We start from the raw sequence: 16,520 nt of genomic DNA, 5'->3' as shown, positions 1-16,520 counted from the left end.
TCTTTAGTGGCCTGATATTTGGTATCAAGATTACTGGTTGGTTTCATCTGAGGGGACATTACAACCTGCTCGTTGCATTGCCATGTCCGTGGAGCCGTCCTGCTGCGATCCATTAAAAACCCATCTCCCTACCTGGAACTCACCAGACATATCGGTTTCCATGACGACATCTGTTTTCTGATTAAGGCAGATCTGCTCATCTTAAAAGCCCTCATGTCCCTGGGGGATTGGACTAATCAACTGAGTGCAATGCATATATGCAGCATGAATAAACGAACATAAAGGGAGCACAGTTATCAGGTTGTTTACAAAAGCTGCTTTCAGACATGCAATGGACACTGCAGTTCCTCCATATTTTTTCTGGAAGAGGTGCAAGTGTGAACGCAAATGTCAGAGAGAGATGCTCCGCAGTTTCCTCAGACTTTATCTTCCTGACCTCCAGGTATAAAGTCCGTAAAAATCCAGGAGAAGTTGGTGGTGATGCGTCTAACACCTGACAGAAGCAAAAATGAAAAAAAAAGAAACCAAATGTTTCAAGTTGAAAAAGCAGTGTCACACACGTAGAAGCCACCGAAGATGATGTGTTGTGGTGATAAGAGCTGACAATGGTGTCGAGGTGCACTAAAGAAATCATGTGATCTCTGCAGCGGAGTTAATGCATCACTTCCTGCCTCTGTCAGTTGTACACGGCTGCTCCACCTCTCGCTTGAATAATGTGGAGGATTTGTTGCTGTTGTGAACACGTCTGTGCAGAGACCCTTCCTCTGTGTTGTGCATGTGTGAAAGGCAAACTCTGGGTTAACTCCTCGGCCAATTTCCCAGATTTTACCAGGAAGGTTAAGTATGTAATATTAATAGAACATGTCCAATATGGATTTGTGCAGATAATATGGAAACCAAAACATGATTATGATACACATCGAAACAAAATAATTTGCCAATTATTCCCAAGATATTTTTCTATCATAAAATTAATAATAAATGACTACAAAAAGAAAAAAAAACACAAGTACAACCAAATATATAAAACTTCAATTAAAAAAATTGAACTTAAAAAAAAATTCTCAACATAATTGTACAGCTTTTCTGCATCGTTCACAAAATGTTTAGAAATAAGAAAAATGTATCACATAGGTGCATATCAGCCAACCGATTTATCAATCCGCCTCTTAATATTACTCTTCATTAATAAGAAGTGTCAGAAAATGTGAGTGGCTCCCTTCTACTGAAGCTAAACAGTAGTTTACAAACTATTTCATTGCACTTGGTTATTTTGATCACAGCCACATTTTTGCATTATATTTGATTTTGGGAAAATATTAAATGTTTCTGAATTCATGAAGATATGTATGCAAAACTCACTACTTACTGTCATGATACCGTCTGTTTTTGTATTTGCCCTAGTGCTCCTCCCTGTTACAGTCACATCTCCATCAGTACATTGTAATGTGGATCATGGTAACGCTCAGTAATACAAGGCTGCTGACTCATAGCGTTAAATGTTTTTGGACAATAAGACCTTGTAATTTCCATGATATTACTGAGAGCGATCCAGTTTCCTTCAGTTGTAAATTAATCTTTCTCTTGCACGATGGTGATAATCCCTTTTATACTGGATATTTCTGCACAAATCACTACACTGAGACACTGGCTTATTTTTCTTTTTAGATACAAAACTGACCATACGTGCGGATGATTTTATTGCTGTTACTGTAGCTGTGGTACAGCAGACTTGACCAATGCAGAAAACACATTTTATTTGTCTATTTCAGAGAATACACAGAAATATTTCAAGGGAGACTGATTGAAGTCAAAAAAACAACAGTCAGATGTTCTTATAAACAGTTGAACTGGTTTGACTCATGTGAATATCTTCCAAATACTTTACTAACATCCCTCGTTATGTTACTATCCTCAATTGTGGCTTAGCACTGAAACACTACCCTGGGAAACACAAATAAGAAAGATTGTACTAAAAAGACTCAGGCAGTAAAACTTCCAGTTTTATATATCAAATTCTATAAAGGTTTTTCACATTACAACTTCATATGTGAAAAAATATGTTGTATAAAGAGGAAAACTGGTTTCCTCCGGTTACACTACTGAAAAAAATATTATCTGATATAACTGAAAGAAAGACATCAAATCTCTCCCAGACATTGTTACTCTGGATGAAATTAAATTAGTGCCTTAAAAAAACAAATCACAATCAGCTGAGCTTAATTTTCAGATTAGTTTGAGTTTACTAATGGATGATGGTTTTACAGCATAAAACCATCATCCATTTTTTCAGTTTCTCTCACAATGAAAAGACGAGAGAGCTGCCTGAGAGCACTAGAAATGTTATCATCAAAAAAGATAATAAGGCAGTCGCCAAAGACCTTGAAAACCCTGTCAATAGTTTATGTTGTCAAGATATTTCTAAGAAGAAACACAATGCGAGACATCTGAAGGCTGGTGTGGATTGTAAAAAATACATAGGACATAAAAAGAGCTTCAAGTTGACCGGGAGAAATCTGGAGTGGTGTTTCAGCTGGTTCCATACGCCATACACTAACAAATTATAACTCTAAACCAAGTAGGGCTCCTATAATAAGACCAGTGAGGATACAACGCAGCTTTCATTGATACACATGGAGTATAGTGCATCCCTTTGTTTAGCTACTGGCTTTCTTTAATATGTATATGTCCCCCTTGGGGGAAAGAGAAGTACAGCAGTAGATGGCGGTAATTCACCTTCACGTTGGTTACCACCTCCCAGTTAGCCGAACAAAGAAGAAGAGGGTTTTAAGTGAATCAAAGAAATGATGGAATCAGAGAATTACAAAAATTATTAAGAAAACTGGGTTTGAGGTGAGGGTGGACCCATTGAAAACCTTTGGAGAGAGCTGACAAGGACCTGCAAACTTAATAGACCTTGAATTTCTAGTAGTTGAAAAGAGGAAAAAACTACCAGCAGACAAGTGCAGGAAAAAGAAAACCCTTTGGCTAGAGAAATTCTTATTTCTTACTTCTCTACTGTTCAATTTTCTGCAACCAAATGGTGAAAAATCATTTTCTGTTCTGATTGTTCTATTCATCTCGTCCATATCGATCCCTGTAGGACATTGGCTGCTATAAACGTCTTCTATGTGTCATGGTCTATGTTTACTCAGTACGATTCTTCACCAGATCAGCCTTCTCCATTCTCAGCCAGGTGGTCTATGGTCCATTCAAAACCTATTTGACAATAAACTATTATTTTCTGCAAATTTTGAATTCAGTAGTGAATCTGTGACGACATAATTAATAGCAAATACAAGTTGGGGTAAATGTTAATGGAATTGATTCATAAAGCAGGTTTGAAAACAATTAGTGTTTTGGGCAACATCCTCTATTACAGAAAATGTTTTTTCCTAATTGAAAGCCGATAACATCAAATTGCCATCAGGCAAGATCATAATGTAGTTAGCTTTTCTTCTTTAAACGATTATATGTCTGTTTAAGACGGGAAGGGTTTCGGCGAGTGCGACACCAAAACAGAGAAGGAATCATTAACCTCACATGATCGATTGTAAAAGCACTCGTAGGCATGGTGCACATCATGTGAAGGTCAGGCACAACATCAAGATGGATTCAGTGCATTATTGAACCAAAGCTTTCATTTAATTTACATTCCTTTTGCCTCTGTCTTCATTCCAGACTGTATTTTCATTAACCAGCCTCCAGCACAAGACAAATGTTGCTCTGGGTGGCCCTAGGTCTGTCTGCACAGAGTATCCATCATGAGGATGTGCCATGTAGCACCTAGGGTCACATACACATGCTCTGTGTAATTGCAGACGGATACCCACGAGATGAGATGATTTACAAGTGGAGGAAGAACTCTGTGGAGGCGTCTGATCAAAAGTCCTGGCGTCTCTACCAGTTTGATTTTATGGGCCTGAGAAACACGACAGACATAATAAAGACAACAGCAGGTAAGAGGCACTGTTACTTTTCCAGGTTTAATATATGCAAATATGATGATAATAAGCTGTGGCTTCCAGAGACTTTCACACATAAGTTGCTTTCAGACGTGCACAGAACTCCAAATAATATCTCAGTGCCAGCCTCCTAATAAATACTCCGGATAATATCCAAATGAACAGAGAACCCCGGACGATTCACCACGAACAAGTGGGTGTGTTGATGATGATGATGATGACGTTTCTAATATGCAACAGGCGCAAAAATTAAAAAACAAAAACAATACAAATATCTCAGGATGAAAAAGTGGCCACATATGAAGAAGATAGGAGAATCTCTTGCTGCATCGTTCATTTGTGAAAAGCAAACTCGGGAGAAAGTTTGCTCGAATTCATGAAAGGCATAGACAGGCAGAGCTGCAGAACAGTCTACCTGCTTCCAGACAGAGCACCATCTCCATGCATGATTAACCTGTTTACTACAACATGGGTAAAATACACTGATAAAAGGACTAATTCATAGAGCACCTTTCTCGTCTTCATCACAAAGTGCTTTACGTCACAGATCACAGTCACACCCATTCTCACACTCCCAGCACAGTCTTTAAGGACAATTAGGGTTCAGAGTATTGCCCAAGGACACAACATGGGAACTGGAGGAGCTAGGAATCGATCCACCAACCTTGCGATATTGGATGACCCACTCTACCTCTTGAGTCACAGCCGCCCATAGTTGTCCTTATCAAGACTAATTCATCATGCTCACTTCAAGAAATTACCTTTATGATATGAATAAGAAGTTCTCATATTTTCAGCTGTCGTTTTCAGACGTGGTTGATTCTGAGTGGTAGCATGACAACTACTCCACAGCTAACCCATGTTTCAGCAACAATGGAAAGTACAGGATATACTATAGAGGTAACTACAAAATGTAATTATATTCACTGCTGAAATAAAATAACCAGAGATTCTATGAAAAATTGGGTTAAATTTTGTGACCATCTTAGGGAATAGGCTTTTAAAGTACTCAGTGATGAACAATGTAGATTTTTAATTTTATGCACATCAGAAACATAACTGTTATGTAACGGTATGTAAAAAGGTTCTCTTATATAAAGCTGACTGTCTAATTCATATCAAATATGTTTAGAATTAAACATTCTTAGATCCATAGATATAAGTAAGCCACAAAAATTTTAGGAAATTCCAGATAGACTCACAAACTTTGTGTCTTTGTTCAAGGAGAAAAGCACAATCATTGGAATCGTTTACCTGTTGACTTGAGATTATTTAACCTTTAAATATAAACTTAAGACATGGCTCAAAACAAACTTGTGATTATCTGAAATCATTTCACTTTCTCTCTTGATATAAAGTTGACATCTGTATTTGTGTTGTATCAGAGTGTTGCATTATACAGATTTATAATTTAATTTAAACTGATTATTTGCTTGTTTTTATTGTGTTTAATCATAGGCTGTTATTATTATTATATGATACTATAGTTAGTTTGATTGCAATGTAAAATGTGCATTAATTGTCCATAGAAAAACTTCTAATTACACAAGACAGGTAATTGTTACTGTTTTTCAGGTTGCCTTGTAAAAACTGGTTTGAGGCAACATATGGAAATTGGCTAATATGGCCAACTCTGGTTAATTTACAGTATTTTGTCTGTTAAATAATGAGCACTGTTTCATATCAGATGAAAACCAATTATTTTTCTTACAAATAACATTATCTGAAATCAGCTGAAGAGAGGGACATTTGTTATAATACACACAGCACTGCATGTTAATGATTATAGTCATTATAGAGTAAAACAAAAATAATATAATGACTATGATGAATAATAAATACTTTACATTTTATAAGAAGACACTTTAAGTATAGAGTAGATTTTTAGTATATGTTAGCAGGCATGTGTGTGTCTGTAAACTCTGACATGGAGCTCTGCTGTTGTCATGGCCACAGGGGACTATGTGGTGATGACGGTGTACTTTGACCTGAGAAGGAGAATGGGCTACTTCACCATCCAGACTTACATCCCCTGCATCCTCACCGTGGTCCTCTCCTGGGTTTCCTTCTGGATCAAAAAAGACGCCACACCAGCCAGAACGGCTTTAGGTACTGTGGACTCACTGCGGTTCAGTAGCTCCATCCATACCAGGACAAAGTGTGTGTCTGAAGCTCGGCTTTTGAGTCCACATTTTTAACTTCCATTTTAACCATGTTTGCTTTGAATGTGCTCTGTTTTTATGTGTCATTATCTTTACTATGTGGATATTTGTTTGCCACTAAACTTGCATCACTCCATCTGCTTCTTCTTCTGTTTCGTTGTGCTTTTCCCCTCCTGTGTACACACTCTGTTTGTTGTTGTTGCAGTCCTGTGGAACATTCAGGTGAAGGTAACTGATTTCAGTCTTTTTTTTTTCTTCCTTTTTCTCTGTTTATATTTTATCCAATATTCATGTTTCAGTGTAGGTGTGTCTGCCAAGCCCTTCAGTTAAAAAATGCCACTTGAAGTACACCAATTTGAAAGTTTAAGGCTTAAAAATGTAAGAAATTATGTCTTTTTGCTTTGAAATAATTTGAAAGCATTATTTTCACTCAGCTCTTAATTGCAAAACTTTTGCAAAGGTGAGTGAATGTGAGGAAACCATCAGCCACTACTCACAGTGAAACACACAGCACACTGTGCTCTCAACTATACATTCACCACTCATGAAGAGGGATAAAGGTAGGTGCCATTAATCTGTCATCTCTTCTTTAAAGCTTTAAAGCATCACAATCAATTGATTGGAGAAAGAATGAAGACAGTGAATGGATCTTAATTGTAAAGGGCAGACTGAGACAATGTCGGAGAAAAGATAAAGCCACTAACATGTAAAGAACTGGAGTGAGTCATTGCCAGGCAGCAAATCTTTCACTTCAGGTGTGATAATAATACATATTTAACAGTACTAAGTATGATGATATTTTTCTGTGACATTAGTGAGCGTGCAGTTGGACTTTTCTAAGAGTACAGTTGGACTCTCACAAGCACATCCTTCATATTCTGAACTGAAAATATTTATCTGAATGAACAACCTTTTGTTCTTGTGCGCACTCACCTCTGCCTACATGCTCAGTCATCAAAATCCCTTGTGGAAGCAGCTTGATTGGATTTAACACAGCCAATCAGCATTGCTTCCTCCCAGACTGTTACTGGCTGGTTTTGTGGTACATTTATAACTACGCTGTGCCAATCAAAGGGAGCGCGCACAGGACGATTTACTGTTTGCTCCGATTCATATTTTCTGTTCAAAATATAAAGTATGTGCTTGCGAGAGTCCCACTGCGCGCTCACTAATGTGGCACAAACATGACTCCATAACTAAGCACTGTAGCAAGTTATCACTCAGTAAACCAGCTTGTAGGTTAAGCCGTCACATACATTGTGCCATCGAACCAGCTGCCGTCTCATCCATATGTTTGGCACACCTAACAGTTACATCCACATTAGGCTGCCTGTCAGTGAAGATTCATGTGACCAAGACGTTTGCTTCTCTCTGAATCTGATGCTTATTCTATCGGTCAGATTAAAAACTGTAGAATCTGTGCGTCAGCAGAAGGCAGGTAGGGGTAATCACTGTGGCAAGCAGAGGCTAAAGGAAAAGTGTGAGATGTCTGCCTGAAATAGATGGGGCCAGCTTGTTACCATGGGAACCTCAGTGAAACAGTCAACGGTGGTTTTTTCCCCCATGATATGGAGGACAGGGAGAGGAGAAAATGAAATCATTCAGAAATGCCTGTCAATCTGAGTGAATTCAGAAACGTCTGCTGTTCATCAGAATGAAAGTCCTTCTAACTTGAAAGCTAATTTGCCCAGTAAAGATAAAATATGGTTCTCTTTATAATAAAAGAGAGGTGGACTCCATGCAGTAACCCAGAGAATCCTAAAGCTACACAAATCTACAGTTTTGCCATTAAAGTTTTTTGTAGAACCCTATCCCCATATTTCCTCCAAGGATCAGAGTACTAACTTACAGTAAATACAGTATTTTGTGAAAGAGGTTGTCCATAGTGATAAACATCAACATCTCCAAAAGTGAAGCCAAACATCTCGATCGCCCCATGGTGGAATGATGCAATGAAGTTCATCAACCCCTCCATGTTAGCAGGTGGGACATAAGCCAAAATTAAAAGTCAAGTTTCAGTCATTTTAGTTAGTTCTTATATCACTGTTATATGCTGAAGTATTCATGTTTCTAATTTGGTTGTAATTATTCATTTGATGCTATAAAAATGGGGTGAAATGTCACGATTAACACCTGAGACTTACCTGCAACTGGTCAAGCATGTTTAATGATGGGACCTCGACACCACGGTTCCAGTTCCACAATACTGCCCAGAATCTGGCTCCAATAGACACCATCAGCACAAGATGGTTAAAAAAAAAAAAAGAGCTAAAAGGAGAGTGGATGTTGACCATAAACATAAATTGTAATGGTTACCATGTCCATGTCTGCTGGATGAAATAGGCAATTGTTTGCTTTACTTAGTAAAAGCATTGGGAAGCAGAGGCAGCAGCTCTTTTAGCTAAATTCTAACATGGTTACAATCTGTAATGATCTCATGTTTGCAGTATTCTCCATCTAAGCATGAGATCACACAAGGCGAACTGGTGTAAGTGTAGGGCCTTCAACCATGAGGTAACAAACACAACCTGGAACTGGCAGCTACACAAAGCACACCGTATATGGGGCTCCCTGGGCGGAAACGCAGGGGCAGGAACTAAGCAGGTATAGGTGGAGTCGATGTAGTGATCAGGAACTGAAGGGACAGGAAGTGTTACTGCATTTCAAAATAAAACAAGTTGACTAACTTATAACGCAGTATAGCTGTTGATTCATTTTGCAGGCATTAAAATTGTAATTATTAAAATGATTAGTTGTTAAGCTCTGTAAGAGTGTAGCAAATGAGTGACATGGCAATAAGTCGTCTGAAAACCTTTATTCACAATTACTTTTTATTGACAATATTTGGGCTTTATCGCTCTTGATATTCATGGTTTTTATGTGGTCTATGTTCTCTCTAAAAAAAATAAAGTGTGCATCTCATTCCAGAGTTGTAATGATGATGATCTCAAGGCAAAAACAGGACAGATCTGTAAAAGCTTCAATCGACCTGGATCCACTTACTTTCTGTTATCCTCATCCAGCTTGTCACTGCTGAACGTTTTCATTTTTAAAGTTCAGTCAAGATTTTATTTAGTGTGTTGCTTGTTTGTTTACACTGTTTGTCCTGCATTGTTGGTCTCGCTTGGATTTTATGTCAAGAAACAAATGTTAAATCAAAGAAAGTGAATAAAATCATTTATCAAGACCAGTTTTGGTTAGAGGGAGAAGAATGTGTGTAAATATGACCATGAACCAGCCTAAAGCTTGTGGATTTCCATCATCTGAGCTGTCCTAACATGGGTCCGTCCTCTCCTCTGACCCTCAGGTATCACCACGGTGCTGACTATGACTACTCTCAGTACTGTGGCCAGGACGTCATTACCCAGAGTGTCTTATGTCACTGCCATGGACCTGTTCGTCACTGTCTGCTTCCTGTTTGTCTTCGCTGCACTGATGGAGTATGCAACATTGAACTACTACTCAAACAGTGCCAGAAAACTCAGCTGCATGGAGCCGAAACGACCAGTAGGTTGATCTTTTTCAAACACATCTATTGAAACGTGTTTTCACTGTACTTTAAATATATAATCATTCAGTCAAACCCCCTCCACTGGTAATCTGGAGTGTTTGTCTGATGTAGGATTTATCTTATAATTAAGAAAACTATGACAGGATTTCTCAAGTGTCTTCATGCAGTGGTTTATTTTATATCGGGGAGTTACAGTGACTAAGAAAATAGCTGTGTATTTATGCATTTACAATCAATATTAAATAGTGTAGCCTATATAAACAAAATATATACATATAAATGTTCCTACATTCAGCCCCTAACGAGGATGTGACGTCTTTGTTGATAATAATAACCAGTTACCAGAGAGACCACCAGTCTGTGAGGTCACTGCTCTACTTTGTAGTCTGCGGGTGTCATATTGTGCAGCACTGAACAAGGAGGTGAAGTGCATCAGTCAGCCATGATCCACACAGCTACAGATGAACAAAGGTAGATTCTGGCTTTTCTGTCTCTCATTCTGTCTCCTCAGAACTACTCTGTCCTGGACGTGCGACCTCCGCACACCGTCATCACTCTAAACAACTCCATGTACTGGCAGGACTTTGAGGACGCTTGTGTCTACGAGTGTCTGGATGGAAAAGACTGCCAGAGCTTCTTCTGCTGCTTCGAGGAGTGTAAAGAAGGTGCGTGGAGAAAAGGACGTGTCCACATAGATCTACTTGAACTGGACGCATACTCACGTGTTTTCTTCCCCACTTCCTTCTTACTGTTCAACGTGGTCTACTGGGTGGGCTATCTCTACCTTTAGCACTCTGCAGGAGCCTGTTTGTTTCAAACAGAGGACAGCACAAGTTAACAGAAGAAATTCAAGTGTAATAAAAGGTAACACAAATGAACTCTTTGTTGTGGCACCTGAAACAGTGACCTGGAAACCAGCGTGTGTCAGTAGGCCTGTGCCAAACAGGGCGGCAGTGAGGACAGGATGGACTGTCTGCTAATGACGATACATAGACCACGAAGGACACGTGCTTCTCCAAACCTCTCCATCAGGAGGATGACTTTTGTCGTAGGGAATGTACAGACACGTTATTGTCCAGCCATCAGTCAAATCCAGTTGGTGAAACTCCAATGACACTCAAACCATTTATAGTGCCTTCCTCTGGAGGGGTAGATACTATCTGCTACAATAATCAGGGAGAAATTATTTATAAAATGATCATTAAAAGAGTCTGGCTTTGACTGATTATGGCCTCTCATTCAGATCTTTGAGAAACATTTATAAAACAGGCAATTTTTATAAGAACCATATGAATTATTATTAAGCTTATACTGACTCTCAGCCATTAGACATGACTCATTCCTCCTGCTTGCAACAATATTACTGCCCATACATGTTACAATAAATAAATTGTATACAGGGAAGAGGAAGATCTGAACAGCAGAAGTAATAATTTGTGTTTCACTGGCACATTTTCATACATTTTAGGGCGTGAAGTCAATGTTTAAATGGGTCTTCATCTTGTATTTATGTAGTGTTCGTGCTGGGACAAATCTCTCATCAAGGTGTCCATAGTATTAATCCAGAGGTTACAGTTATTATGTTGTCATGGGAAATGTAAGGGTTGTATAAGCTGCTGACTTTGCTTCGCTACTAACTGAGTTTTTGCCTATTCAATCACTAAATCCAGAAAACTTCAGGGGTTGGGGTTGAAGGCAATCAGATGAGCAGCTGTCATGAAAATCAAAGGACAGATGGACCGAGAGATTATTATTTTATATTATCATTATTCATTATCGAATAGACATGCTATCAATCTAACTCTGCAAAAAAAATAAAATTAGGGTATTTTCCAAATGTTAAACTATTCCCTTAAGAGAAAGGAAATCAATGAGTGGGTTATTGACTTGATCTGTCTCATACATTACGACTGTATTTAGCTTTCTACGTCAATGCTTGAGGTTTCAGAGGTTGTACAGATAGAGAAGAAATATTGTGTTATGTGCAGACATAAGAATGGAGTGTGTCATGTCTGCTGACTGCATTGTTCCACACTTAAAGATGAAACACCCTCAGAACGAAGGCAGCCGTACATATAATTCAACTGTTATTTTCCGAGATGCCACACATGTTCATGCTGTGTATGCATGTTGCACAGCTATGGCCGAGCTCTCGCACATTAAATACCATATAAAGTGAATAGACATAGAGTTTCTGCTTTCAGCTCTTAAACTAACAGTAATCCTACGGTTGTTTTTTTAACACAGTTGGTGAATAGGACACTCAAATTAAATGTAATGGGTGTTATTTGTGCATTAGGCAGAAAATGTAATAATCCCATTCATCTCTGTTTGGCTGTTGACTCTTGTTTGCATGCAATAGGCAATTATCCATTACCATTCATTAAGCTCTAATACATCCAGAGTAAGACTTGTAGTTTTAATGTGGACTGTTTGTTTCCTGATTTGATTTCCCTGTGCTTAGACTTGGCATTAGCAACCGCTGAATTGCCTTAGCGTAGCCTGCCCACAGCCAAGACGAGCAGCAGATATTTACCTCTGATAATAACCTCAGCATGGTGAAGACCTTACTTCAGCAAGGCCACTTCTTTGCCTTGGGCAGAATACTTAAGTAGAACTTTTTATAAACCCAATTTATAGCCCTTTTATTAGTATGATTAGATTTGCTATGTATGTGCCAAATATTTCACATATGTGCCCACTAACCCATTTATGTTTTCAGGAATGTTTCAACGACCCTAAAATACTTAATCTAATGTGTTTTTATATTGCGCACACAGTAAAGTATGGCAACCTGAGGCAGGAAAAGAAATAGAGTGCGTGTATGTACACATATTGTATTTAGCGATGGCCAGGGTGATGCTGCACTCAGTGTGCAGGAGATGTGAAACCTAATGCTCATTATTTCCACATGGAGAAGGACAGTACACTCTGCCTGCTCTGGTGTAAAGTGTTTCCCAATGTGCCTGCAAACAAGACAAACAGGATGCAGCTACACATGATAATGACACATGCTCACCAAATCTTCTTAACATACACAAACTACTGACAGCATTTTGGTTCTTTTCTTTGATGCCACTCACTGGACAGTCATGGGTTTTTTCTCATCTCTCTATCTTCATTCAAGAGCGTGTGTTTTGTTTGAGAGAAGGACTCATTGATTTCAGGTTCAGATTTTGTATTGCTCTCACTCAAAACCCTACACTCACATTCTGCTCTGCTCTCAGATATTGTTTTGCTCTTTGATTTTTTCTTCTTCTCTTGGATTTTTTTTTTGCAACAAATCTATTACAATTCCCCAACCAATAGAATGCCAGATGTAGTGTTGACAAGTGAAATTGTCCCGCCCTCATTTTGGGTGTGTCTTTGGGAGTTCCATATGGTCGTATAATTAAACCAGATTCATGCACTCCTGTATTTTATGGGAACTGTACCAACAGCAAAAGTAATCAGAAAGAGGATGGGGCAGTTTAATTTGTCACCACTACATCACTGGTTGGGAAATTGAACAGACTTGTTGCACCAAAAAAATCTGTGAGCAGAGTAAGAAATCTGAGAGCACAAGCAGGTTATATTTGAGTGTGAGCGCAGGGTTTTGAGTGAGAGCTTTAAAAAATCTGAACATGAAGTCAGTGAGTTCGGCTCTCAAACTGAAAGACTATGCTCTTTAATAAAGATGATGAAAAAAAACCATAGACGTTAACATAACCAAATAAAGTGAAACTCCCACATGTGGCATTTTGTCGGCAACGACGTGAAAACTGCAAGTGTTCTGACTCCCGCCTGCTGACAGATGAAGGATGATGCAATAAGGTGTTCTGAGTGGTGCTATACTTTACAATAACTTTTGCATTCTCCAAGAACATACAATGTGTTTGTGGCACATTTACCTTTATGACAGTGAAAGAGTTGAGGCGTATACTGGATGAGATGTCGGGCTGCTCCATCGCAGACTGAGTCACACTGCATCACTTTCATCTGTAAGTCTGCCCTCTGCCAAATGGACCCTGACTGTTAAAATCACACCGAGTGTCAAATAGAGTCATTCTTATCTCACTCTGTATTATCAGGCAATAGTGTCAAAACACACAGCACGAACACACACAAGATAGATATTCTACATTTAAATCAAAAAACTAAAAAGCAAAAGTTTCAGAGTTATTGTGAACATGGCTCCAGATGGTTGTAGGTTTTCAAAAGTTCATTACTATCAAATGTTTGGTAGGATTTTATTTATACTACTTTAAGTAGGATTGTGTCATATGTTAGTCATGTGATTCACATGGTACAAAGATCCCCCCCCCGTACTGAAGCATTGTCTAATATGGTAAAATAAAGAATTGTGGGTTACTTTACTCTTCATGTAAGGGATTTACATCGAACATTCATGGAACCCCTTGAGATACAAAGCAAGATATATTTCGGAAAAAAATAAGTTCAGTGTGCCTCCGATGTGTTAAATTGACGCGTTGGTTTTTGATTGTCTGATCTGCCCCTGCTGTCTAATGTCCAACCTCCTCGCTGTATTTACTCTTAATTTTGAGCAACATGTTTTTCCAGCTGGACCGTTGACATTTCGGGTATTATCTTTCCAAACCCTGGGACAGCAGAGCGGGTAAACACTGCAGGGAGGGATTTGATCCCAGGCTGTAGTGTGGGCATGTGTGTGGGTCCAGACTGAAGCGGTGAACCAGCTATGGCCACCGTGTCGTCTGTGGCAAGGATCAGCGGGATTTATGCAGACAGGCTATCTAAAGGGGCCGAGCCAGCGACAGACATGTGGAGATGAAACTCATCCATTTGTTGCGGATGTTCTGTGTAAACCCCTTGCAAAGAAACTTGTGTATTCTGTGATCTGGAAAGTTTGGTCACTTAAACTGGAAGTTTTCAGAGTATTAGTAGAATTTGTGTCAACTTGAAGAACAATAAACGCAGTGCAAACACAGCACTGGTTCTAAGCCACATTCAGTATCAAGCTGTTTTCAGACATGAACTGTGGAAAATGTCGGACTTTCTTCGGAGTCCCACATCTTAGTCTGTGACCTCTACGTGTATGGCAGCACAATATTTGTTTTCTTTTTGAAATGTTTGCATCACACTTTTGCTTGCGGAAGATATCCTGCTGTGTTCTCCTTTAGACATTCTCCTGAGGGTTTACCAGGGGGCTGGCAGGAGAAACTCAGCAGAAAGTCCAGAGGCTGTCACTCGGACATTTGCGTTCTCACATACAGCCCCTCCAGAGAGTCTCTGGAGTTCAGTGCATGTCTGAAAGCAGCTTTACTGTGATTAAAAAGCCAAAGACATTTCTGTCAGTTTTTTCTCTGATAGATGGGGAATTGTTGTGTATTGATTTTTTTCCGGCTTCAGTTTCCACATATTCAGTGCTGTACTGTGAAGTGTCATTTATCTGCAAACTATGAGCGTAACAGAAATAATTAGCCTAGAAGTGCTTGAAGATGGTTTTTGTCATTTCATCCGCTGTTGTTTTATTTGTGGCAGAAATCTCACTGACAGCTCGTGCTCTGACTGGCGTCTCTGCAGCTGTTCACAGAGTGTGTTTCTACCATGAGCTTTCATTCTGTAGCCAAACAATGTGTTTCCACAGTGGTGAGTCATATTTCTGTTGACATGTATTATGTCCTATCTAACCTGCTGTATACACAATACTCAACTGTACAACTTTTTCTGCTTTGTGTTAACATATTAGTGGCTTCGGTGTGTCTTTGATATGTCATTTTTCAATGGTACAGTGCAAGTGTTGAGATTGTACTCTTCAACAGCGTGGTGTCCTGTGAGTGGGGTTTTATATTATATTATCATTATATTTTCAAGATGTTGATTTTTCGCCTGCATTATCTACAATTCAACCCTGACGACCATGCTATTTTCATACCTATGGTTTCTTTTTATATCTAAAATGTGCATTACTACCAAGGACCAGAACATATGAAATAAAGATTTGCTTTTTCATAAATGTAGATCAGTGCAATTTTGCCCTTTTAATGTTATTTGTTCAAATGCATTTCAACTTGGAGCTATTGTGGTAGTTGGACTGAATTGTTTTATTAGAAAATGTTCCTGATAGAAAATATTTACCTCAGCTTCTCTTTGTACACCTCCAGTGCTTTGTCAAAATACATGTTGGACCAGATGAAATGAATAATGGGACCTATTAGGGATCTACTCTATTCATAAACCACTTACAACCTGCAGGAGGGAAATTAAATCATTGCCAATCTCCAGATTTGCACCTGAGCAAAATATTTGAACCATTTATCGGCTGCAGGTTATTGCCCTGTGAGAGAAAAGGAACAGAATATATTTTTCAAATCTAAAATCTAAACAAATTGGGCCTGAGTCTGTCTTCAAATTCAATTGTACGTGTCCGAAATTCAATAAAGGTTTTCAACCTAAAGGCAAAGACGAGTAACATGATTGGGTTTCCCTTCTGAAAACTGTTTGCTTACACCCATAAATAAATAATGAGATTGTGTTAGTCCTTTCACAACAAAGGCAAAATATGAGTCTCTTCACTGAACATGCACTGTAAGACATATTTTTACATAAATGCACACAATCATGGTAGTGAGGTGAGTGTGATAGACACAAAACATCCCAAAAGAGGCTCTAAATGATTAAATGAAGTATAAACACAGAAGTTCTGGATGTTGTTCTGGCAACAGTTATATCCACAGTACGAGAGAACATGTCTCTGCTGCAACAAGAAGTATAAATAACAATCATTAGAATGATCTGTGAAAAGTGCTGAACAGTTGCAGATTTAAAGGTACAGTGTGTAGATTTTGAGATATCTAGTGTTGAAATTGCATGTTGCAGCTGAACACCCTCACCTCACCCTCTCCTTCCAAACATGAAAAAGAA

General features: G+C 38.8%; 1 protein-coding gene across 2 annotated transcripts in view; it reads left to right on the top strand.

Annotated features, from left to right (window-relative positions):
* LOC109625736 (gamma-aminobutyric acid receptor subunit gamma-3) overlaps positions 1-15,616 on the top strand; it is a 46,043-nt gene extending 30,427 nt beyond the window's left edge. The window contains exons 6-9 of one of the 2 annotated variants that reach the window (XM_020081156.2): positions 3,822-3,959; positions 5,922-6,074; positions 9,435-9,634; positions 10,150-15,616. In XM_020081156.2, coding sequence (XP_019936715.1) covers positions 3,822-3,959; positions 5,922-6,074; positions 9,435-9,634; positions 10,150-10,428 — 770 coding nt within the window. In that variant the 3' untranslated portion in view covers positions 10,429-15,616. Of the gene's footprint in view, positions 1-3,821; positions 3,960-5,921; positions 6,075-6,332; positions 9,635-10,149 lie in introns of those variants that run through there. The other variant, XM_069522480.1, reaches the window with a different exon arrangement.
* Positions 15,617-16,520: the final 904 nt, after the last annotated feature.

Source organism: Paralichthys olivaceus, chromosome 3, assembly GCF_024713975.1.
Source record: "Paralichthys olivaceus isolate ysfri-2021 chromosome 3, ASM2471397v2, whole genome shotgun sequence".
NCBI classification, from domain to species: Eukaryota; Metazoa; Chordata; class Actinopteri; order Pleuronectiformes; family Paralichthyidae; genus Paralichthys; species Paralichthys olivaceus.
This window is presented reverse-complemented; position numbering and strand designations above follow the sequence as displayed.